Source organism: Lepidothrix coronata, unplaced genomic scaffold, assembly GCF_001604755.1.
Source record: "Lepidothrix coronata isolate B3197 unplaced genomic scaffold, Lepidothrix_coronata-1.0 Scaffold1, whole genome shotgun sequence".
NCBI lineage: Eukaryota > Metazoa > Chordata > Aves > Passeriformes > Pipridae > Lepidothrix > Lepidothrix coronata.
This window is the reverse complement of record NW_016690181.1, coordinates 3587754-3612187: the sequence shown is the minus strand read 5'-3', so window position 1 is coordinate 3612187 and position 24434 is coordinate 3587754. Positions and strand designations below refer to the sequence as shown.

At 54.8% G+C, this 24434-nt stretch overlaps 3 protein-coding genes across 8 annotated transcripts in view; 1 reads left to right on the top strand and 2 right to left on the bottom strand.

Moving 5' to 3' along the window:
* The window catches only part of CHRM4 (cholinergic receptor muscarinic 4), a 16507-nt gene extending 6408 nt beyond the window's left edge, over positions 1-10099 (top strand). Inside the window, exons 2-3 of the mRNA XM_017813569.1 lie at positions 6505-6546; positions 7102-10099. Coding sequence (XP_017669058.1) covers positions 6505-6546; positions 7102-8579 — 1520 coding nt within the window. The 3' untranslated portion in view covers positions 8580-10099. The remainder of the gene's footprint in view (positions 1-6504; positions 6547-7101) is intronic.
* Positions 10100-10447: 348 nt separating this feature from the next.
* Positions 10448-15407, bottom strand: MDK (midkine (neurite growth-promoting factor 2)). 4 transcript variants are annotated; one of them, XM_017813600.1, is made up of 5 exons: positions 15251-15407; positions 12162-12245; positions 11899-12060; positions 11629-11817; positions 10448-11185 (listed from the first exon to the last, which is right to left on the bottom strand). In XM_017813600.1, exons 2-5 carry the CDS (start codon positions 12238-12240, stop codon positions 11160-11162), a joined length of 456 nt encoding a protein of 151 aa, XP_017669089.1. In that variant the 5' UTR covers positions 12241-12245; positions 15251-15407; the 3' UTR covers positions 10448-11159. The 4 variants fall into 4 exon arrangements, with proteins under 4 accessions (XP_017669089.1, XP_017669098.1, XP_017669070.1 ...); XM_017813609.1 differs by having other exon boundaries at positions 12162-12241; positions 15251-15278; XM_017813581.1 differs by lacking the exon at positions 15251-15407 and having other exon boundaries at positions 12162-15047.
* Positions 15408-18678: 3271 nt separating this feature from the next.
* DGKZ (diacylglycerol kinase zeta) overlaps positions 18679-24434 on the bottom strand; it is a 53944-nt gene continuing 48188 nt past the window's right edge. For all 3 annotated transcript variants that reach the window (XM_017812248.1, XM_017812256.1, XM_017812241.1), the window contains 4 exons: positions 24165-24285; positions 23618-23654; positions 23248-23347; positions 18679-20866 (listed from right to left, as the gene is read on the bottom strand). In XM_017812248.1, the coding sequence (XP_017667737.1) occupies positions 20750-20866; positions 23248-23347; positions 23618-23654; positions 24165-24285 (375 nt within the window). In that variant the 3' untranslated portion in view covers positions 18679-20749. The remainder of the gene's footprint in view (positions 20867-23247; positions 23348-23617; positions 23655-24164; positions 24286-24434) is intronic.

The window sequence follows — 24434 nt, the reverse complement described above, 5'->3', positions numbered from 1 at the left end:
CTACAGACATCTGATCCCAGCCACTAACCTTTCCCTGGGGAGAGCCCAGCTAATCCAAGTAGTCACTTGTTGCTGTAATCCTCCCTCTCTCCCTCCTTCCCCTCTGCTGGCTGATCCCAAAGCCCTTCCTGGCAGCGGGACCTGTAGCTGCAGCAGGATTATTTCTGTTGCACTGCCTTGAAACAGCTGGGTTCTGTTAAAGATTCAGCCCAGGCATATAAAAGAACGTGAGCATCTCTCTGAGGCAGAGAGCATTAATGCAGTGGATGGGAGGGGGGAAGTGTGGCTCCAGCCCAGGCTCAGCTGGAAGCCCAGCACCTTCCTAGCTCAGCAGCATGGGCTGAGGTCTGCCACCGGCTGGGAGCTGCAGCCCTGGGGCAGTCAAGAGGGCACTCGGGGAGAGGGCACTGTGTCTCCCTCTGCCCCACTGTGGGATGCCGCCATGGTGAGCCTTCTCCCTCCGTGATGTTACCCATCGGAGCCAGCACAGGCGTGGGACCTGCTGGGAGAGCTGCTGGTGCCAGGGAGCTGCAGGCTGGGCACTGCCGGGTAAGGCTGGACTTTGGCTTGCATGGCATTTGCCGTGCACACTTGCTGATAGCATTCCACTGATAGGTTATTTATTTGGCCTAATAATTGAGTGACAGACGGTTAATTAATTGTCAGAGTGACCAGTGTGCTGGTGTGCTATTTATAGGAGTGACTTTCAATCACTTTTTTAAAAACACTTTTTCACCGGCTCGCTTCTCGTCTGGTAATGCTAGTGTGGCCTCTTACAAGCTTTGTATGACACAGGGCATATTAAGGATACAGACAAGATGGGGGGCCAGTTTGGGCAGGGGGTGCAGCTCTGTCAGCTGTAGGATGCTGGTGAGCCTGATGGGCTGGGCACTACCTACATGAGCAGCTCATAAGCCTCTGAGCTGCAAGTGCTTCTCACAGCCAAGTGCATGCCACCTTGGATGCAGCGCCTGTTTTACTCTGAAACGCAACAATAGCCACATAGTTACAAGCAGCAGTGAAGGCAGGGGAGCTCCTGACTTGCTTGGGGCAGGTGGTGAGATACAAAACTTCAATACTCCCTTCTGGCCCCAGACACAGTGAATTTTCAAAACCTGGTGTACAAGCATGTGTCAAGAACGGGGGGTTCTCTGGCCCCCTCACCTCCCTCCAAAAGCTGGCCACTCCTGTGGCACTCTGTTCACTGCTTTTCCAGTGGCTCCAGGAAAAGCTATCAGAGACTTCCAACATGTAGGGATGGAGGAATTTGCTTTGCCTCATGAGAACCAGTTGAATAGCAGAGGAAGAAAGAGGAATAAATTATTCAGTGGAAAAATAAAATGCCTAGAACCACCCCATATGCTACTGACAAGAAACTATTCCTGTGCCATGATGGCTCAGATCTCCCTTGGAGCAGGATAAGGACTTCAGGGGTCCATCAAACCTTGATGTGCCAGAGGAGTGAAAGCACAGCCACCAGCTGGAGCCAGGAGGGCAGGGGGAGCCCTGCCATTTTAACACAACATTTGGACCCTCATCTCTCATCTCCTTTCTGTTTTTCCAGTTGTTTATTGTTTTCCTCATTCCCGATGCAGAGGCACAGAAGTAGCCTGACAACAACCCTCCCCCTGCCAGGCACAGGGCCTCGCTTGGTCCTCTCCTCTGTATTGTATTTCTACAATACACAGTTAACAGGAACTCTGTTTTCACACTCTGAGGGGTGTGAATCTGTCAACCAGAACAATCCTTCACTAACTCTAAACTGGTGCCATGATTCAGGAGCTAATTAACAGCTATTAGATAATGCAATTAGCACCACAAACTGTCACCCTTCCCTGAGTATCTCTCCCCTTTATGGGCATGAGCCATAAATGTTCAGCATCTTCTATTCCCTCCTTTTTCTCTCTCCTCTCCTCCGTGTGGTGATGGCTGAACTAACTGCCCAGACCCACATCACATCAGCAGTCTGACATGACAGGACTAATCCCATAAAGATTTTCACCCTCTCGGCACTTTTAGGAAGGCAAAGACAAGCAGGGGCTGCCGTGAGCCTGGCCAGGCTCTTTCCAACTGTGACACCAAAGGTGATGTGCACTGGCCCAGCCTTCTGCATCCAGCCAGAGCAGGGGGTGATGTGTGCCTTCTCCTGGGATGTGCCTGCAGTGGAGGGGGTCAGCTTCCCTTCCTCCTGGAGACAGGCAGCACCAAGAGCCCCACAGGATCCAGCCAACCAGGATCTGGCAGCCACAGCCACCCCATCCTGTCCCTGGGCTCGAGGTCTCTTCAGTTTTGCTGTTGCTCCAAACCAATGCAGATCAAAGGCCCACCTCCTCTGGGAGCAGCTCACACTCATAAGCGGCTCTTAAAGTAAGGGTTCCTCTAATTCCTCTCCTTCCTCTAAACATCTTCCTCCCCAGGCTGGTGTATGAGTGTGGGGCTTGTTTTATGGTGGGGATGCTTGCAGAGCACACTGGGTGTGTGCACAGCCCTGATCATTCCCAGAGATCTTTCTTCAAGCTGCATGTGGATCAGATGTGACTCTACCCCCCCCCCCACACACACACTTCCCCCAGCGATGAGGCTGAGACTGGGATGGAGGCAGTGTCAAAACAGGAAGGGGCATGGCTGGTGGTGACATGAGGGACACAGGCTGTGGAGGGGCAGAGGAAGGCTGTGCAGCACAGGGAGGAGAAGCAGAGAACACTGGGACGGTAGGGCTGCTTGGTCCAGGAGCTCATCCCATAATTTGAGGTGCCACCATCACATGGGTGTGTGTAAATACCAGCCTGTCCAATTGTCTTTGCCGCGCTGGTGGGAACGGTGACCAGCTCCTTCCACACAGGGAGCAGCGGAGGCAGGAGGGAGTTAAACCCTCCATCCCACACAAGTTGAGTGCTCAGCAGGTGCTCAGTCACTAACTGCACCTAATGGAGCACCAGCTTCTAGCTAATTCAGACTTTTTGGGTACATGGGAATCATCAGCAGTCCATGACAGGGCTTTTGCCTTTTCTACCTGGCAACAGGCTGTAAGGCAGTTTTCAGGAGCTGAGAGTCTGGGAAGGCTTGCTGAGTTGCATATAAGGTGTGCAGCAAGGAAATAGCCGGAGTTTGCTGTGCCATTGGATGTCACCCTGTGACTGAGGAAGGGTGGGCAGCACTGGCTTTGCTCTCTTGTTCTGGAGCTGTCTCCTCACCCAACAGTGGTGGCACCCACGATTTCAGGCACCAATGGGGACCCTGCTGTGCCAAGCACTGCCCAAAATAGTTGGACCCCATCCAAATTACAACCTTCTCTGCTTGGATCTGTGACTACCTGTGCCTTATGTCTTCATCCATAACATGCAAGATGATGTGTGGGAAGGGAAAGGTGTTTCACTATCTTGATGACGCAATTGCTGAGCACTGCAGCAGCCACAGAAACCCCTAGCCCAAAAGATGCTCTTGGTGAAGAGTTGGAGACTCCTAATGGCTTTGGTGGAGAGGAGAAAACCAACCATAAATCATTGCCAAAAGTCTGAGAAATTTTGCTGTAGCTGGCTGGTGCAAGCAAGTGTGGCAGAGCACCCACTGAGCACTGCAGACACAGGATAACAGGCGCAGGCTGAAAAGCCAATTGGTGTCACAGATAGGGGCCTCAGCCCCAGGAGCCCTTCTGAAGTGATCTCTGAGCTTTGCAAAGGCTAAGTCTCCTCCCTGTCTGCGGTGTCATCATGAAGGTGGGAGGCAAAAGAGGATGGAGAAAAGGAGGGTGATGGGGGGGGTATGAGGGGAGGGAGAGAAGAAATGTGCTCCTGGAGGCGCAGGCAGCGAGAGCTGAGCACTGGGGTACATACGGGAGACATTTAGTGGGGAGACCCCACGCCTGGAGAGGTTCCTTGGTGTCTGGGGGCTTCACAGAATTGGGAACAATGATGTGGCTGGCATGAGGGTGGAGATGCAGTCACACTGGTGAGCTTGTTGCAGCACCACAGCTCTCTTGTGTGCTCCCTTCATCCTCAGATACATCACGCAGATGCAGACAGATCTGTGATTGCCTTGAGGGCTGTGTCCCTACCCAGGCCCTACCCACCCAACCTGGATACTCTCCATGTCAAAGGCAAATGGTAGGATCTATCCCCAGTGCCTATGTAAGCGTGATGCATGGCTTGGTCAACTGCTCTGAGCCCTAACAAATTTGTAACATCCTTGGCCTACTCCCAGCTCTGGACTGAGCTGCCTATCCTGCTCAGGAAGGCAAGGGCAGTGCAGAGCTGTCCCAGTGAGTTCAGAGAGGGAGTAGCAGACAGAAGAGTGACATAGCTGGATGAAGAGAGCAGAAAATGGGGGAAAAAAGGGATGCCCAGTGAGCTGGGGCATGGCAAAGAATAGCCAGGGCATCTGAGGCGAGGTGAGTGGTGTACCCATCTTCAACTTGTACGTGTTGCTGTATGTCTGTGCTGTATGTATCCTCACACCTTTAAGCATTTTCACTCCCCCTCCTTCTCTCACACAGGTGATTGCTTTATTTTTGCTATTCGGTGAAGGTTCATTTTCAAAATGCCCATGTAAGCCCTCCACCCTGAGGCTGCAGTTGCCTCTGCCTCATCACACCATTTTGCAGCATGACCTCTGGGTGGCATCCAAACGCACGTGTGTGGGTCTGCATCAGCCTTTCCTGCTTGTCTCGTGACCTGTATAAACAGTTTTGTAGAGTGGGTTGAGATGGACTTTTCTTACTTTGGGCAACTGATAACACAAGCACCTGTCAAGGCCAATTAGATGCACTTAGAAGAGGAGGCTGGTTCATGAACAAAAGTGAGAAAAGTGAAACCCTCATTTTAGCAGAGACAATGGAAAGGTTTCTTTTCAAGATTTTCAGATTCTTCTTGGAAGAGCTGGGGTAGATGTCTGCATGATTGCTAGGTTGTCTGATCGGTTTGATTAGCTGTTACAAGAATGACAGTTAAATCTCCCCATCTCACCAAAGTGAAGAAATTAAAACTCATTTCAATTGTATTGAAATCAACCCCCAAACTGCCATGATTATATATTTCTAAGCCATTTTATATACTTATCACCTCTTCTGACATCCCTGGCTGGGTGCCCAGGAAGGATGGCAGCAGAAACCTCTCTCCCTCTCCCTTGATGCATCCCTTGCACTTGGAGCTGGGTGTAAAGCTGGGCAATGCCACTAGGCTTCCTCCCCCTGTTGGTACCTAGAATTTAGCATATACCAAAGGGTACTGTTTTCTTTTCAAAGCATTTCATCTTCATGGACCACGTGTAACAGGCTCAGAAGGTAATGGTAGAGAGGTATTTCTTTGTCCCTCACCCACTTCTTTCCCCTGCACCTGGAAGAAAAGCTCCACCGCTATCGTGGCTGTAGCCTTGCTAATGCAGAAGCTGCCCAATGGCTACATTGGTGCCTGGCTTTAGCATCTCAGCAGCCATGTTTCCATTTAATTATACCTGCATCTCTTTAGAAAGTGGTTATATTAAAACCTTGGCTGTTTGCTGATGGTAGAAATCTTCTACCCTCACCACAAATGAAAGACAAGGGCATTTATTTTAAAATACTTTAAATAGATGAACTGATCCCAAAGCCTGCCAGACCCCCTTTGGAAGAGGCGCATGTTAATGGCATGTTTATACACTTAGCAAAATCAACTTCAGGAGTCCCAGGCATTGGGAGCCAGCACCCACACCAGCTTGTAGAGACATGCTGTGTCAAGGGCACAATGTCCCACTGTGTGGACACCCACTTGCTCACTGGTTTCCACTGGGTTCCTGGCAGCAGCACCCATGGGGCTGGATGGGCTGCCTCGCAGGACCACTGCCCTGGGCGCCAGGCAAAGCTGCTGGAGAGGCTGCCCTTGATGGGCTGGTGGGGTTGGGATGACCCCAGCACACAGGGTAAAGCTGCTGAAGGCCCAGCATGTTTTGGGGGTCCGTGTGGTGCAGGAGAGGCAGGTCCAGTGGGAAGCTCTTCTGTTTAGTCCATCTCCCTCAGCACCTTTGCTTTTCCTTCACCTTCCAGGAAATTCCCCTTCGTCCCAACACAGAAATTTTGGTCTACTGATTTTTTTTTTAAGGTCCATTCTACTCTTACCTTGGGGAGTTAACCACAGGCATCTTGTTTTGGATGAAGGCAGTCTTTCTGTCCATAATTCTCATCACCTTCCATAAATAATTTCATGCTGAGGTGTCTGACTTCACCCTGTACATCTCCATGGCTGGGGTGGCAGCAGCTGCAACGTGATGTGGGACTGGGGTAAGGGGCCATCACTTACCAGTGCCACTGACTGATGGCACTCATGCAGCTCCCTCCCTCTCCTGCGCCTGCTAGGGCTGCGCTGTGAACCAGGCCAAGCCAAATTACCCATTTTCAGCCTTGGCTTTTCAGCCATCTGCATCCAAGCAGTCAACCTATTGGACAGGTTGGTGCCCCCAGTAAGATGTTGTGGGAGTCACACAAACTCCTTGGGTCTGAAGCTGTAGTGTAACTTGCTGTTTTCCTTGTCACAGATTTCATCTTCCAGAAGGAACTGTTTGCTGCCAGAGACACAGGTGAGCTGAGCGGGACATGGCACAGGCTTTGTGGATTAACCCCCCTCTTGGGGAGCTCAGCAGGACATGCCTGAGGCATACCATAAACCCGCTCTCATCTCTGAGGCAGGGCACTGGCTCCATGCCATGCTGTTCTAGCAGCGAGTGCTGTGTGTGCATCACTGCTGGGCTCTGCAGCCCCTTTCCCCCAGAAGACCTTTGGTCTCTGCGCGCCTCTCCGGGGCACATGAGGTCTGTGCTCCTGCCAGGATGCAGTTTCTGGCCCTGCAAAAAAGGACCATCTCACCCTGGTCAAAGGGCTGTCCCTAGACCTGACCCTGCTTCTCTCTCTGCAGCCTCTGTGCCTCCTCTACTGCTAAAAAAGGGACACAAAAACTGCCTCCAGAGAACTTCTGGGGGAAGGCTGTAGTGGCAGAGAAAGACCAGGAATGCCATGAGATTTTTGAGCACTAGCCAAGAGCAATGATGGCCTGGGAAATTGAGAAGGCAGCAAATGCTGCCAGCACAGGCCGGCAAGTCTGATATTCTCCCTTTCTTTCCCCGTTCCCCTTGCAGACTCCATGCACAACCTTTCTGCTCAGCCCTGGCAGGCAAAGATGGCCAACCTGACCTATGACAACTTCACCCTGGGCAACCGCTCCGAGGTGGCCATCCAGCCTCCCACCAACTACAAGACAGTGGAACTGGTTTTCATTGCCACAGTCACTGGCTCGCTCAGCCTTGTCACCGTGGTGGGGAACATCCTGGTGATGCTCTCCATCAAGGTGAACCGACAGCTCCAGACCGTCAACAACTACTTCCTCTTCAGCCTGGCCTGCGCAGACCTTATCATCGGGGTCTTCTCCATGAACCTCTACACTGTCTACATCATCAAAGGCTACTGGCCGCTGGGGGCCGTGGTGTGTGACCTGTGGCTGGCTCTGGACTATGTGGTGAGCAATGCCTCTGTCATGAACCTGCTCATCATCAGCTTTGACCGGTACTTCTGTGTCACCAAGCCCCTGACGTACCCCGCCAGGAGGACCACCAAGATGGCAGGGCTGATGATTGCAGCCGCATGGATATTGTCCTTCGTTCTCTGGGCCCCTGCCATCTTGTTCTGGCAGTTCATTGTGGGCAAGAGGACAGTCCCTGAGAGGGAATGCTACATCCAGTTCCTCTCCAACCCAGCAGTGACCTTTGGCACAGCCATTGCTGCTTTCTACCTTCCCGTAGTCATCATGACAGTGCTGTACATCCACATCTCCCTGGCCAGCAGAAGCAGGGTGAGGAGACATAAGCCTGAAAGCAGGAAAGAGAGGAAAGCCAAGTCCCTCAGGTTCCTCAAGGGCCCCCTGGTCAAACAGAACAATAATAACTCTCCCAAGAGGGCTGTGGAGGTGAAGGAGGAGGTGAGGAATGGGAAAGTGGATGACCAGCCATCAGCACAGACAGAGGCCACTGGCCATCAGGAAGAGAAGGAGACATCTAATGAGTCCAGCACTGTCAGTATGACCCAGACCACAAAAGATAAGCCTACAGCAGAAATCTTGCCAGTGGGACAAGGACAGAGCCCATCCCACCCGCGGGTGAACCCAACTTCCAAGTGGTCCAAGATTAAGATTGTCACCAAGCAGACTGGGAGTGAATGTGTTACCGCCATTGAGATCGTCCCAGCTAAGGCTGGAGCCTCTAACCTCAACTCCCTGGCCAACAGCCGCCCAGCCAATGTTGCCAGGAAGTTTGCTAGCATTGCCAGAAGCCAAGTACGGAAAAAGCGCCAGATGGCAGCCCGAGAGAAGAAAGTCACCCGCACCATATTTGCTATCCTGCTAGCCTTCATACTCACATGGACTCCATACAACGTGATGGTCCTCATTAACACCTTCTGTGAGACCTGTGTACCTGAAACAGTGTGGTACATTGGCTACTGGCTCTGCTATGTCAACAGCACCATCAACCCAGCCTGCTATGCCCTCTGCAACGCCACTTTCAAGAAAACCTTCAAGCACCTTCTCATGTGCCAGTACAGGAACATTGGCACAGCCAGATAAACTGGCACTCAGGGACCACTTCAGTAACATTATGGAAGCCCTTCCCTTTGCCTCCTTTGCCAGCAGGGGTTCCTCTGCTCCCCACTCACAACAGTGCAGACTGTGCAGTGATTGCAGATGATGCCCTTCATCTAATGCTGACAAAGATCCAAGGCACTTCTGAGCTGCAAGTCCTTCCAGGGCCTGGGGACTAGCCTGGGGAGCCAGCATGAAAGCCAGAGGCAAGAGGAGATGTGGTCACCAGGAGCCCTCCCCAGCTCCATGCTCTTGAGATTGGCCAAATGGCATCAGTGTTTCTCCTAAGACTGGATGCAACTTCTCCCCTGGCTGACTGTCTCCAGGGCATCAGAGCTTGTCTGCATGCAGATGGGCTAATGCTGGATGCTTTCAATGGGCTTTTAAAATGTTTATTACCCAAGAAATGAAAAGAAACCAGGGCCAAACATTTGCTAGACATCTTGTACCAGGCTAGCTCAGACATGCTAATGGGGAGCCCTACTGGCCCAGCCAGGCCCCCTCCCAAGGCAGGCAAGATTGCACCCTAACATGTGGCAAGCTCCTTCCTTTCTCCTCAGAGTGCCATCGGGCATCCTCATGCAGGAACCCAGGGCAGAATTTTTCCCTGGACTTTGGCTCCACTGTCCTCTTCATGCCCTTTCTGTCCTCAGCCAGCAAATGCCTGGAAAAACAAGCCAAGTATCTCACTCCTGGATGAGGAGTGTGAAGTCCAGTCACCTCCTGTGGTGATGGAAACTAAAACTGCAAAGAAAGCAGTGGTGTAGTGCAGGAGTTAGCTCCACAGCCTGGGGAACGTGGCCCCTGAGAAGTGGGCAGCAGTGACTGTGAAATTAACTGTCCTTGGGTGGGACACGTGGGACCTGGGGGCCTTGGAGGCAAGTGGGAAGAGAGTTTACAATGTGGCCGAGTTGCCCTGTGTTTCATCTGGACCATGAGCAGGTCCCCAGTCTCCCCATGGTGGGTGTGGGAGGCCTGGTGCATGGCTCTGGAGGCGGGAGAGGCCCTCTCCTGCCCCGGATGCAGCAGGATGCTCCAGGGAGGCTGAAGGAGCCAGTTGCTGAGCTTTGTAAATGGATGTAATGCTGTCGTGGGTGTTGTGGCAGAGCCCTCAGCATGCGGGCTTCTGCCAGCTTCCCAGCCTCCGCCCAGCTCCGCTGTGTGTGCAAACCCAGGCCATCCCAGGACTGCTGCTCAGCTTCTTCCAAAGCCAGGTTTCTGGAAGCATTGGTGGACACAGCCAGGTGTAGACAAGGAATGGGACAGGGCCACTCTAGCACTGGCAAATTTTGTGTCCATATTTCTTTCCCATCCTCACACCAGGATGATGCTGCGTAACCTGGAGAAAGGCTGCCCAAACCCAGATGGAAACCCCTCCACCACTGCCTTTAGGATAATTCACACAGGTGTGCCCAAAATGCCTGGTGGGCTTCTGGGTATATTAAAATGGTTACAACTGTGGCCCAACCCATCCCATCCCAAGACAAATAAAGACCTTGAATCAGAAAACAACAGCTACAGTGTGAGGAGTAAATGAGTCATCACCTGGGTGCTCCTTCCCAACTTCCCAGTGTCAACTACCGGTGACATTTCCTGCAGTGTGGGTGGCAGCTCCATCCCTTCTGTCGAGGTTAAGGTGGGGCAGCCTGAAGAGCTGCTGAGAAGAGGCTGTGAGGTCTGACCCATGTGTTTTCTCCAGGACCATGCTCGTGTGGCACCCAGACAACCACCGCCAGTTGCACTGTAACTTCACTGGTGGTCCCGGTGTGGCCAGCAAAGCTGGGGTTTGCTGGGGTTTCCAGCACAGCAGCACTTCATGGGGTCAACAGGTTGGTTCTGATACTTTTTAAAAAAAGATTTTTATTGGAAAAGAAAACAAACCCCATTTCCAGAAGGAGTGAGAGCTCCCACCCAGCACCAGTGTTGGTGTGGCAAAGGCAGAAGGGTTGCAGCCCTAGTGTGAACACACATGGTTAGAAGGGATAGAGGAGAGGAGACACAGTGGTTCCTGGGGGTGATGGTTGTGTTTACCTCAGCTGCAGGTAATTTGTGCCCTAGCCAAAGGGATGCTAGAATAAGCCTCCTCAGCTGAGAGCAGTCCTCAAGTGAGTAAGGGGCAGGAGTAATGGAGTTACTTTGGCATTCAACACCCACCCCTTCCCTCTGTCACCGGTAGCTGGTGGAGGAACAATAAGACTCCTGGACTTGCCAAAGGATGTGCTAAAGGCAACTCATTTGTGCTGGAGGGTGGAAAAATATGTGTTCCCATCCCAGCTCTCTGGGTGCATCCCAGTGAACCCCAACGTGAGCTGAGAGAAGATGAGTGAGAGGCATTGGCAGTGGCAGTGGGGTAGCAAGGACGGAAGCAGCCTCTCCTGCAGGGTGGGTGGATGGGTTTGCTCTCTACAACACTAATGATTAAAACAAGGCATCTCAGCGAAACAGGAGGTCATGGAAAGGAGGAAGGAGAGGAGAAGGAAGACTGTAGCATGGGCCAGCTGCAGCTGGGCATCCAGTCCTGTAGGCACGATGTTTAGGGGCCGATGAAGATGATGGCTTCCTGTTCTAGTCCTTCCCCTTGCCTTTCTTTGCTGCATTCGAGAAGCGCAGGAGACAAGAGTTAGTGTATCTGCTGGAAGTCACTGGTCCCCCAGACAGAGCTGTGGTAGAAATGTAGCCAGCACAGCCAGCATGGCACAGCACAGCGGCCGACACATCCTGGCAGGAGGCCACCCACCATGTAAAACCATGTTTTTTCACTAGTCCCAGGGAGGAGAGCAGGGGATCCCCATCCCACCAAAACTGGCAGTGACTTGCGGGGGGACCAGGGTTTTTCCTAGCAGCACTTGCATCCCACCCAGCTAGCAGCTGCACTTTGGGGTTGTCATGTGTGCAGTTGCAAAGGAAAGAACAACCTATGTAATCCCCCACACCACCAGCAAAGCTCAACTCCAATGGGCCAAGATATCTCCGAAAAACCCTTGCCTAGGGTCCCAGCAGGACCCTTCTAGGGACAGGAGTAGTGAGAACTGACCTTTGGACTTTGACTTGATCTTGGAAGAGCAGGGCTTGGTCACAGAGACGATCTCCTCACACTGGGCATTGTACAGGGCTTTCTTCAGGATGCCTGAGCGAGTCTTCAAGCCTGTCTGAGCACTACACCCTCCCCAGCTCTCAAACTTGTACTTGCAGTCAGCTGGATGAGAGGGGACAGGCATCAGAGCTATTTAGGACCTGGTGTGGGCATCAGCCCTCATCACCCACCCCGGCATGGTCCCCAGCCACCCTACCTCCATGTACCCACCTCCAAATTTCTTCTTCCAGTTGCAGGGGATCTTGCACTTGAGCTTCTTGCTCTCATCTTTGCAAGTTCCCTCACGGTAGCCCAGACCACAGTCCTTACTGTTGGGAACACAAGGTCCCCAGCGCCAATCCTCACACTTGGAGCCATCCTTCTTTGCTTTCTCTGTGAGGAAAAGAGGAGTGGGTGCTCTCTGCAAGGACAGAAGAGCACGCCCCAGGCTGCCCCCACCCGACTGGCTCCCTGCAACCGGGCTGCCCCCTCACCTTTCTTGGTTTTGCCAGCCTCAGTGGTGGCAGCCAGCAGGATCAGTACCAGGAGGAGGAGGAGGCCTCGAACCTGCATCCTGCCTGGGAAGGAGGAAGAGGGTGAGATGGGTGGGAGGTTGGGGTGCAATGTGGTGTCGAGCAGAGGGCATAGTGGGCTGTGGGCAGCCTGCGCGGGGGTAAGACAGCAGCTGCCTCCATTGCACCCCCCCCCCCCACGTGTGTGTGAACACCCCTGTGCCCTGCTCATTGCCACCCATTAGAATATGTGCATTAATTGCAACAGGAAGGTTAATTGTGTAGCTCAGTAAGTGCCTCCCACCAGCGAGTTAGAGGGCTGAAAGATTGTTCCCATCCTTGCAGCCCCCTCATTGCCCTATGTGTGGTTGAAATGCTCTCCATGGGGACTCCCACACTCCACACAGCAGCTGGGGAAGGTCCCAAAGTTGGGTGCCTGTGGATTCTTTATTGAGCACCCAGCAGGCTGTCCAGGGCCAGGGGGCACAGCTCCCATAATACCTTTCTCCAGTTCCAGAGGATGCCAGGGGGAAAAGAAAAAAGCCTGGGAAAAACAAACTTGCTGCCAGGCAGGGTCTGAGAGTTAAACCAATGGATTGAACACCAAAAAAAGCAGTGTGGGAGCTTGTTGGAGGGATGGAGTGGGAGTGCTGAGCCCACTGCTGGTGCCACCTATGCATGCAGGGGGGTGCACAGGTGTGCATGCACTTGGGAGCATGTTGGGGACAAGGGTGCACACACTTTAGGGTTTGACTCCTGGGACCCTGCCCTCAACCCCCTGCCCTGGTGGCCTTGGAACAGGTGACAGCTCCCCTCCAGCTGCCACCATGAGACTCTGTGGGATGCTGCTGGCAACACTGGCGTCCCAGCTTGTGCATATGTGCAGAGCTAGCATCCCCTTCCCTGCTCCACCAAAGTCCTCTAGGATGCCACCCATATCTGCGCGGCAGCAGCCAGCCAGAAAATAAATCGCACCTGCCCTGGCTCTACAATGGGCTTGATGTGCTTGGCAGGACTGGCCTCTAGAGGACAGGGTGAACTGCAGGCCCAAGAGGACATCAATGAAGGGAAGAACCTGGGGTCAGTGTTTGCTCCCTGCCCCCAGGCTCCCCGGGCAGTGTGCCAGAGAGAGCAGCATCCCACATTATTAAGGCTCCAGTGCACTCACCTTTCATGCATCCGCTGCCAAGCTGCTGGCTTCGCTCTGCATTGAACTGTCACAGGGAATTACACAGACTGGCTGGCTAAGGGCACAGTCACAAGGGTGAGATCTGCGTTCCCCCTCACCCAGCCGGGCTGAGAGCCATCCTGCCATCCTGCCGAGCACAGCTTGGCTCAGCTCTGCTCCCACCCACCTGCCTTCAAAGAGGACAAGAGCTCAGCCCAGATGGGCTGGTTATAGATGACAAAGCTGGAGCTGAGTTGAGTTACAGACACAGCTGTCCTGCTTTCTGCAGCAGCTCTTAAAGGGCAGCACCTCTTATAAGGCAGCACCTCTGACATCTGCACATATTCACAGCATCTCTCTGGTTTCAGGTTCTCTGCAAACTTCTTCCATACTTGGCTGCAGAGCATTTCCCTGTGCTCCTTGCACCTACTTCCTAGCCCAGTGCCTTCTGCTCTGACCCTTCAGACAAGGCCTTCAAGCCCCCAGGGCAGACAGCCCTAGCTGCCATGCTCACCCCTGCCTCCTTTCCAGGCATGGACACCGTCTGCTCCCTCTGGGTGCTGTGGGGCCCTGCCCATGTGTGCAGAGGGATGTGAGAAAGGGCACTCTGAGGGCAGACCAGCTACAGCTACTGGATCTGCTCCCAGGCTCTGCCTGGCACATCACATCTTCCAGGCAAAAGTCTGCTGAGATCTTCAGTCATGGCTCATCCTAATGCATTCACAAGGGAAAGCGAGTGCAGTTTTCCAACTGTTTTTCCAAATAGCCTGATCCCTTCTGAACACTACGCAGGGCCAGATAGTGCCACTGGCTTTTCCTAATGCAGGCCACACACTCTCCCCAGCTCCTCTCCCCTCGTTACTGCCCCGATGCACTCCAGGTAGCATGGCAGCTGCTGGGCTTGCAAGACCCCTTGCAGTCCCTTTTCCAGCAGTGGGACCTCTTGGCTGGGCTCAAATTGCAGATGGCTCTGGCAGAGGTGGGCACGGGACTGTGGTCCTGCCTCTGCGGGCTGAGCTGCTCTGGGCAGGGAGCCCAGCACTTGGGAAGCCCAGCGTTCAGGGAGCCTGTGGCCTGGAGTGCCAAGCACACAGAAAGCATGAAGCTCTCTGCTGCCAGGAAAGGGGAGACTGAGCTTCTCCTCGTGAGCCAAGGCCTTAGCATGATCAGGAGGTTCTGCTGGAGGTGCTGAGGGGAGCAGACCCGGGGGGCTCTGGGGCTTTCCAGCAGGCGGCCTCACCTTCAGCTCGCGGGAGGAGAAGGTGCTCCAGGGAGAAAATGTTCTGCCCGTGCACTAGGGGCAGAGAGGGGAGCACTTCTGCTCTTTGCTCCCACACCAGAGTAGATGCTGTGCGTGGCCCCAGCACAGCCCTTTCCCCTCGGCCGCCAGAGAGGGTGGCAGTGGCCGAGCCCCGCTCCGGGGCAGCTCCCCAGGCTCCAGTCGGTGCATCTCCCACCAGCTGAGCTCTCCCCGAGAGACAGTGGGGTGCTTCCCAAGAGGACTGGGGCTAAGACACCAGGCCACTGCTTCAACCCGTCTGCTCTTCAGGTGCCCTGAGTCCCTCCTAAACTCCATCCTCCTGCATCTCCGGGCTCTTTCCCAGCTCTCGCAGGCGATCCCGCACCCCAGGGTACGCCGCCCCCGGCACCCCTGCCCCAATCGCCCTTTTCTGCAGTTCCTCACCAGGCAGGATTATGTTCTCCACCGAGGCAAAGCCCCTTCCCCCTGCGGGGAACCCTCAGCCTGGATTACTGCCGCCTCGCTGGGGAGGTGAGGGGGAAGTCGCCTCTCGCCTCCCCGAAGGCGCCCATCTCCGCGGCGTCGGGCGGGCAGTGCCGCCGTCCACGGGGGCTTGGGGTGGGGGCCCGACCCCGAGTGCTGGGGTTGGGGGGCCACACTCACCTGCGGTGCGGAGCGGAGCAGCGCGGTGCGGAGCTGCTGCCTTTGTGTGGCGGCCGCGTGCGGATCCCTGCGCAGCGCACAGCGGCCCCTGACGTCGGGCTCGGCTGGCAGCAAAAAGGTGGGTTTTTAGCCCAAAACTTTTCGCAAGCTCCTCCTCTGCCCCCCTAGCCCCCCCGGCAGGCAGAAAGGCAGGGCGGCGGAGGGGGCAGGCTGGCCCCTCGGCCGGCGGGGAGGGGGGAACGCGGGCAGGCGGTGGCTCGCTGGTCTGGGGGGTGTGCTGGGCCCGGGGGCGTCAGGTCCCGCGGGGCACGGCCCCTGCCCCCTGCCCGGTCTCACCTTAACGCAGTGCTCTCCCACTCGCAGCCACTGCGCGGTACCAGGGAAGCTGCGAGGGTTCAGCTTACCACGCACCCCAATATCACTGAGTGGCCGAAGGGGTGCACAGCTGAACAGCCGATTAGGGTCTCTCCTGGGGGATGCCGCTCTGAGACACGCTGGAAGGTGGTCCTGGGACCTCGGTGGAGTGAAGGGAACCACACCGTGTTTCTGCCAGCTCCGTAGATGCCTCTTTCCCCATCAAAGCCACTGGCATCGATGGACCGACCTTTCATGGTCTCTCCCTGCTTGCTCTGCCCCTCGTGGGAGGGCACTGGGGGGGAGGTAGTTGCTCAGTACCCAAAGCAGCACATCACTAACATGCTGGCCCAAGCATCTCTCCAGACCATCCCTTGTAACCTGCCTGCAGGTCCCCAGCTCAGCCATGCTGCAGCCCTTCTCCTTGGACCAAGCTGCGGTATCAGACTGCTGGTGGGGGATGAAAAGGACCTTGCCGACATGACTGCTCCCTTCCCCACATCTGCCCCCTTTTCTTAGGAGGTGAGCTGAGGCAGGGGCCAAGCCAATTCTCCTCTGGAGTTAGCAGTCAGAAAGGCGAGTGTCATGCCAGAAGAATCGGGCTGTGGTGGGGAATGGAGCCGTTTTGCCATCCTTATTCTGGAAGAAGGTTGCTGAAAGCAGGACCGGCACAGGCGGGGTTGCAGGGCAGGAGGGGCTGGTTTTTATAAGCTGCTTTGAAACCAGCTCTCTTCTCGAGTGATCAGTGCATTTAACTCACACCCTGCCAGCAGTTTCCTGAACATCTGCAGAGGTTTTGAGGAGGCTGGCAAATGTGGGAACATGGAATCTCCCCTGCCTGCTGCATACACAGCAACAGGTACTGCTCTGGGTGGTGAGGGGTCTGGACATGCTGGGCCGTACATTTGAGGACAGGATGCAGAAATGGATCCTGACAGCTGGGCAGGTAGCAAGGCCAACAGCCTCCCCCAGTTGCTGGGCCTTTAAACTAAAGCTGAAGAAAGCTGCCAAGAAAAACTTCACTGTAAAAAAGATGGGGAAGGACCTAGGTGTGCATCACGTTTGCAAATCTGAGTTATGGGACTGTGATGAGCAAACCAGGGCCTGGTAGAAACCTTAAAGAACTAGGTGTGGAGTGAGCAATGCTGCTTTTCTTCAGCTGTCTCTGGCCAGGAGCTGGAGATCTCGCTGGGGTCCCCAGGGCAGAGCAGCATAAGGTATGGTGAAATCCTGAACTTTCACTCCTTCCATTTCCAGCCATTCCCAATCCCCTCCTGTTGCCTTCTTGGGCTGGAGACCAGGAGACAAGTGCTGGCCATGCAGGAGAGCAGGGATGCATTGGTGCACATCAGTCTCAGCAGTGCCTGTGCTTGATCCCTTTGGGCCCTTTCTGAGGGATGTGGGAGAAATGGCTCCTTCCCCAGCTCAAACAAGCAGCAGGCTGTGTTTGCAGAAAGGGGCCTCATGCTGAGGGAAGGAGGAAAAAGAGGGAGTGTGACCAAACCAGGTGCGTTTCCCCGCAACTGCTCAACCTTTTTACCTCTAAAAATGTCACAAGCTAATTCATGGCATGTCAGCTCTGCTTTGAACATTCCATCTTTGGTCAAAGCCTGCTCCTTGGGAAACTGATAGTGCACGGTGCAGCACTGCTGCACATTGGAGAGGGACGACGTCTTCCTTGTTGAGGTGTGTGGCAGGTAATCATTAACAGAGCCAACTGCTGTCATCCCAGCTTGCTTGCATGGCCTTCTCCAGCCTGCACCCATGCACCCTGTGTATATATCCCCAGGTGTGTTTCCATCCCACAGGAGGGCAGACAGACCTCAAAACCTCCAACACCTGACTAAAAGGGAGAAAGGGGAGATACCAAGGCCCTCTGCCCCAAAGCTACACTGCCCCTTTCCTAACACCCCTCATCACAGTGATTATGTTACAGCTTCTCTTCCCTATCATATTCCTGACACTGGGTCAGGTGCAAAAGTAATTGCCATCGTTACTGACAATCCTCACTCTTGAGACATGGGCCAAGTGCTGGGGTCTGGGCACTGAAGCAGATTGGACCCCTCCTCCCAGTTCCATGTAGGCCAGGTCCCAGGGGAGGCCAGGACAATTTGGTGTGCCTTATACCTGCTACAGATCCCCACTGTTAGCTCTGGGCAGAAGCTGAAAGGTTGAAGACCATAAAGAGAGGCAGAGGGGTGGAAGGGGCAATGCAGCCGGGGGCAGCAGGAGCTCCAGGCAGGCTGCCAAACTGCCCTCAGGAATCCCAGTTCAAGGTACAAGTATAGCTCCTCATCACCCACCATATCCATCTCTGGCTCCATCATCAGCACGCCGCCAGCCAAAGTGATTACATCCCTTCTCCAAAGGAAACTATGCAGGAGAGATGGTGCTGGCCACAGTCATCCTTATGAGTCTGGGGCTGGAAGCAGAAGTGTCCCTAATCCTCTGCTTTTGTAATTGGAGAGCAGTCCTCCCACCAGAGTGGCTGGTGGGAGAGATAATCCCTGCCCTCAGTGCTCAGCACCAGACACAGGACCAGTGGGAAAACAATAGGAATAGCCCCTGGCAGGCTCATCTCCTGCAGAGCAGCATGGCTAGGGACAGCTCACCACAAAAAAAGGCCAACAAATGGTTTTAAATTGGAGGCTGGATGCCACTGTAGTACCCACCACCCACCGATTGCTGTGGGCTGCACAGGGCAGGGCAGGGCAGTCGCTGGGGCTGCTGCCTTTGCCCCAGGGAGCAATTAGCCTGCTCCTAACTCACAATTCCAAGCCCTTCTGGAGCACTTGGGATGGCAGTGCGCTTTCTCCCTGTTCTGTGTTACACCGAGTATTGATGTATGACACAGAACAGGGGAGAAGGTCCCTAGGGACAAAGACCCCATATCCAGCAAAGTTCCAGAGGGATGCTGTGCTGGGAAGTGGACAAGGATCTGGGCCCACAGGGAACACCCAAGAGTACCCTCCAGGTTAGGATGGGGGCAGGGGCCTTGGGGTATGACCTTGTTTGAGCTGTGCAAGGCATCACTGGTGCAGTACCCTATGGATTCTTGCGGATGCAGCAGGAGATGGGAACTAAAACATCAATCTCTTTATTTCAATGGCAAGAAACAACAACATCCAAACAGTCAAAGTTGAAAAGCAATGGGAACACAGGCTTGTGCCAGGCCCTGGACCTGCTGGAGCCAGCATCCTCACGGAGTTACAAAAATACAATCCTACAACAGCGTCTAGGAAACACAGACCCAGGTATTGCACAGAACTCCTGCCCTCAGTGAGCAGGGCAACCAATGCCCCCTCCATCTTCAAAATACCAGCAGGCTTGGAATTGCACAGCAACTCAGCTCACGCATGCATGGAGGGGCCAGGTGGGGAGGGGGACAGTGTGTCTCTCAACTACCTGTACAAAAACTATAAGGGAGAAAGGGAGAAGCTGGCGCTGTAGATGCCTCTGGGCCAAGCTGGGTGTCCCATCTGGGAGAGCAGTAGTGTGGACCTCTGAGAAGACGACAGTGCCTTTTTTGTCACTGGCCTGCATCCCAACTCTGAATGCATTAAGATGCAAACATTATTAACTGCCAGTGCCACTAGCTCCTGCCATTCTGCACTGCCCTCTGCCTCTGTTCCCCACTACAATATCCCTCATCCTCAAAGGGAACTCTGCCCCTGGCCAAAAAACCTGAAGAGTATTCTGGTTCTCTGTGGTATAATCACCTTTTTTTGGTATTGGTATTAGGGGATTCAAATGGTGCCATCTGGCACTACCCAGTGGGCGCAGCTGGGTGTAAGTGCAGAGGGACTGTACAGACCCCACGCGGCAGCAGCAGTATCCTTTCCCAGGATCCAAGCTGTGAACAGCAACCCACTTCACTGCCCACCTGAAAGTGCCAAGCAGGTTTGCCAGGCCCAGAGCTACTAGCTTTCCTCCTCTGCTGGCACCTCCTGGTCTCAGAGAATGCCAGTTCTCCAAAAGCCTTGCTGAAAGGCTGGCTTGATGCCTCTGCATCAAGTGTCCACTGCAGGGGAGATGGGTTGTGGTGCCTCATGCTCCATGGCAGGCCCCCCTGCAGGCGCGACTCAGGGCTGGGAGCCCATATGCTTCCCAGGTTCCTTGTTCTGGAGAAAAAACTGGAGACAGTGAGCTGGTGGCCTGCCCAGGGACTTTGTGCCTTGGCTGGGTGAGCTCTGAAGTTTTCCCTGCAAAGTCCTGTGCCCAGTTTAGGGAATGGCAGGACTTGGACTCAGAAGATGCATGTTGTCAGGTTGAGGGGCATGGGGGGGAATCCCTGAGAGCAGCACTGACCCCAGCATTGCTCCTCCAGCCCCATGCACAGACTAGCATTGAAGGGGAAACTGAACTAGGGAGGGCAGCTGAATCCAAGTCAGCATTTGGGAAATACAACAGGCTTCACCACAGGCACTACTCAAGGTCAAGTAGCTCTCCACCATGGCTACTTGCTGCAGTAGGCTCACAGAGAGATGCCCAGCAGACACTGGGTGTGCAAGCTGTCCCACCCAGCCCTGTGGAGGGAAGGATGGTGGGACGGCTTGGTAGCCTTCCTCTGTGCCATCCATACCCTGAGCCAGAAGAGGCAGGGGCAGTAAGTTGTGCTGCTTCCCTTGCGGCAAAGTCTGAGGCTCATGGCCTCTGCTGTCTGCCTGCAGAACCTGTGCCTCCTGCAGCTGTGCCAGACAGGAGAGGAGGAACAGGACCTGAACATAGCCAAGCACCTAAAAGAGGGGCACTGCCAGCAGAGAGAGGGGCTGAGGAATGATATCCCACAAGGATCATAGGCAGGAGCCTGCAGAGGGGGCACTGGCATTACTCCCATGCACAAGAGTGACTGGGGGCTTCAGCCTGGCTTGCCTCAATATGGCCAGGGGATAGAGCCCATCTAGGGCAGGGAATGTGGTGAATGAGACGTGAAGGAGTGGACGCACAAAGAATCAGGCTTCAAGTCCGAAATACCCACTGTCCTCATAAACAGAGTCCCAGCCCAGCCTGGGGCAGAACTCTGCTGTATCCATCTCCAAGGACCAGGTTGACATCTAGAGAGGGTTGGGCCAGACTCATAGCTCTGCCAGTTGGCATTGTCCTCTTGTCCTACCCAAGCTGGCTTGGGCTAAGGCACGCCAAGCACTACACAGCTGTCTCCTGGTCCTCCCGCTGGATCATCTGGTAGTGCTGTCGGTTCTCGAGGTAGGCAGCTAAGTCAGGGTCATTGGCTTTCTCAGCACGGTGCTTTGGGGTGTCTCCCTGCATAGGGGAGGCAAGAAGTCAGTGCCAAACACTGCCTAAATACTGCCTTGGCACCCAAAGGTGCCCTTATTCCTCCATGCAACTGGGTCCAGCAGAGCCTGCAGCCAAGCCCCAAGGCAGGTGGTAGCCAAATGCCCATGTGCTCACCATGGGATGAGAGTGTGGTCCTGAGGAGCCTGACTGCTGCAGGACTGGAAACTGTCCCCTGAAGAGCCATCAGCTCCAGGCATGGCTAGGACAGAGACTGACCCTGGCCATCACCAGCCACCCAAGAGGAGACAAAGGCTGTTCCCCAAGACCTGCTCTTTCCCTATGCTGGGGAGGCAGGAAGGAAAGGGTGAGGAATGAGGGGTATGTCTGGGGAATGCCCAGGAATACCAACCCCCCTTCTCTCTCTCAGCCTGGCTAGCACTCCTGCTCGCTCCTGCTCCCGGAGGAGGATCACATTTCACCAGCTTATTGCAGCCATCTGGACTGTGTCCACTAATGAACTCCCGCACTCCATAAAAAGCAAATCTGTTAACAGCTCCCAGCTCCATCTCCTCTCCCTCCCCTTGCTCCTCCTTACCAAGTGCCCAGGCTCTGCCGTGCCACTGAGAAAAGCCACAGAAACCTGGCACTCTGCCACTGCCATTGAAAACCAAGGCTGGAAGGGACACTCGGCCTGCCCCACTCATCCCCCAGTGCCCAGCAGGCCACAGGCAGCTGCAGCAGGGTGCCTGGTCCTCTAGAGCAGCCCACAGCCACATTTCTCCATCAGGAACAATGATCAGACATGTGGAACCTCCACTGGGCCTGGATAGGGCTGCCCACAAAAGCCCACCCATGGCTGCAGTGGTGTGCCACAAAAGCCCACCCATGGCTGCACCAAGAAATCCCCTCTTTTGCATGTGCGCCCCAAGACTGGGCACACCCCATGGCCCTGCACACATCCCCCAGCAGCCACACCATCAGGGGGATGGAGACCACTTTGCTTTGGTTCTGGCTCTCCTCAGGGACCTCCTCCCCACAGCCCCCCAATGCAATCGCTCATTTAACGGAGGAGGAATTGAGCTTCTTTCCTGTCCCCCTGCAGAAGCCCCTCTGCAATGCTGCCTGCAGCCTGAAACCAGAGCTGCCAGGGCCTCTCTGCCCGGCTGGGCTCAGGCATGCCAACTGATAAGGCTCAGCCTCCCTCACCACTGCAGGGAGTGGGATCAGCCCACTCTGAACCTGTGCTACAGGTCTCACGCCAGGGTTTCTAACGAGGTGGGTCCTGCCTGTGCAGGCAGGCTGTGACCCAGAGCCCATGTGAGGTCAGTGCAGCGGCGCAGAGGGGTCCCCAGACAGCTACAAACCCTGACATGCACAGGCACGTGCAAGCCCACTCCCTGGGGCAGGCAGCATGCCTGAGTGAGGCTCCCTTTTGTGCTGGCTGGCTGGGGGCTGTTCCCCTCCTTCAGGCAAATGAGGGGGCTGGGGACAGAGAGGAGCTGTGCCCCCAGATCTGCTCTCTCCCCATGCCTCTGCCAGCCAAGTGTCCATCCAGCCCAGCCCCACTCTGGATGCTGTGCAAAGCCTAAGCCTTAGACAGGACCAAGGAATAGAGATGGGGAGCCAGAGATTATCTGTACAGCATCTCCCTGGCCACTGGCAAACTGGGATTGTCTAAATTTGACCTCCAAGCTCCACCAGCTCCAGCAAGTTTGCACCCCTCAGCTGGGCTCTGAACCTGTGCCCCAGACCTGTCCAGATTGGACCTTCTTGGCTTGTTCTACATCTTTTCTCTTACAGCCCATCACTACAAGTCTCCACTAGACAGATCTGACCACATTCTCTCTGCTGCATGCCAGCCCTAGGAATCTCCTGTATCAAAATATGGCCTCAAGCCCCCCCCCTTCTGCGGCATCTCTGCCAGGGCTGGCACAATTCCCTGATGCCAAGGCACAGCTCAATTAACACAGCATGTAAGGGAAAGTGCTGCCACTGCCTGCTTCTGCTCCTCATGGGCCAGCTTCACCCACTGAGAGGAGCTCCCAGCTCCCCCATCATGACTGCCTGTGGGGGAGAGTGGGGGGAGTCCTGCAGCTGGGAGGGAGCTTGCAGGGAGAATGTCCTTGCTCTGACCCCGGAGGGTGGGAAGGGGGAGACAGGGATGAGACATTCCAGCCCCTCGCTTCTAATTTAATAAAACAACAGGGAGAGAAGTGCAGCGAGGAGAGGGATTTAACCCCTCTGTAGCTGGACTCTGCTGGGCAAGCATGTGTGCTCCATGTCAGGTCCTTTCTGGCTGGCAAACACCCACCCAAAGCACCCTTGCTCTGCTCTCCTGCTGGCCCTGCTCCTGCCAGCCCTCTGGTCACCCCAGAAAGCCCCACTGCCACCCCCTCCACTGTCACCTGCAGGTCTGTCTTCATGAGCGAAGCCCCGGCCTCCACGATGTAGTGGCAGATAGTGCGCTGGCGTAAGGCTGCAGCCTGGTGCAAGCTGGTTTCACCGCTGGGGAGGAGAAAGCAGGAGATGTGAGATGTCCCCCCAAATGGGGACAAGCAGCACATGCGGGTGGCAGCGAGAGACAGCAATTCAGCGGCAGCAGAAGCTGATGGTGGGTTGTGTGCTTGTCCAGGAAGCCCTGGCAGGGGCAGTCAGTCCAAAACGGACTGGGAATCATGGCTGGTAATTAGAGCACAGGCAGCTGAAGTGCCCTAATGACCGGTCACCTCGCAGAGGGTCTGGCCAACAGGTAACACAAGTTGGTCAGCAACTTACTTCTCCTCCTCTGTGGCATCAAGGATTTCTGAAGGGGCTGTGGAAAGAAAGAGTGCAGGGTGAGTGAGACCCGCTGCAGGGCAGAGACAGACCTACCTACTCCCTAGTCACATTCTGCATTGTTCCATAGAGGCTGCTATTTTTATGCTGCTTGACAAAGTCCCAACTCCAAAGCACTCAAGTCAGCAACAGCATCTGAGCCCAGTTGATCCCAGGGAAGAAGTGTTGGTTGTGGACTCATTATAGAGAAATATCTAAATAAAGCAGCCTGTATTTCAGTGGGAGCTGAAAAAATTGGGAGCTGCCAAAAACAACAGGTCAGCTGCCCCGACGGCAGAAGCAGGACACTGAGACATGCTGGGTCCTGCTAGGATGCAGGAACAGCCGTGGGGACACCCCAGTACTGGCAAACAGATGCCAGAAGGGTGATGTAGCAAACCCAGAGGGAGGGGATCTAAGACCAGGAGCACTCCCTCCGAGCAGAGGTTTGGGCTTTTTTAGCTGCCAGGCTCCTTTGCTAAAGGTGGCACTCTTGTCCCCAGCTCACCGTTCTCGATGATGTATCTGACGATGTCCTTGCTCCCTGATTTGACGGCATGGTGGAGGACAGTCTGGCCTGAGGAGTCTCGCACCATCAGGTCTCTTCCAGCTCGATGCAGCTCTTGGAACTACAAGATTCCCAGATTGCTCAGGATGAGTTGCCTTTCCCAGCTCCAAGACCCAAGCCCTGGCACTGTGTCCCTGAAGTGCCTGACAGGTTGTATGTGTATTTGAGGCTGGCGGGGAGCTTTGTCCAGCTCAGCAGTGCTGCCAAGTC

Bases quoted from the DNA above. Each gene is read 5' to 3' on its own strand.
- MDK (XM_017813581.1), bottom strand. From the start codon at position 12,411: ATGAGCAGGGCACAGGGGTGTTCACACACACGTGGGGGGGGGGGGTGC. The intron at 11,818-11,898 runs GTGGGTACATGG...GGTCCTAAATAG, and splicing joins CTGGAAGAAGAAATTTGGAG to CTCTGATGCCTGTCCCCTCT. The intron at 11,186-11,628 runs GTCAGTTCTCAC...TCTCGAATGCAG, and splicing joins GATCAAGTCAAAGTCCAAAG to CAAAGAAAGGCAAGGGGAAG.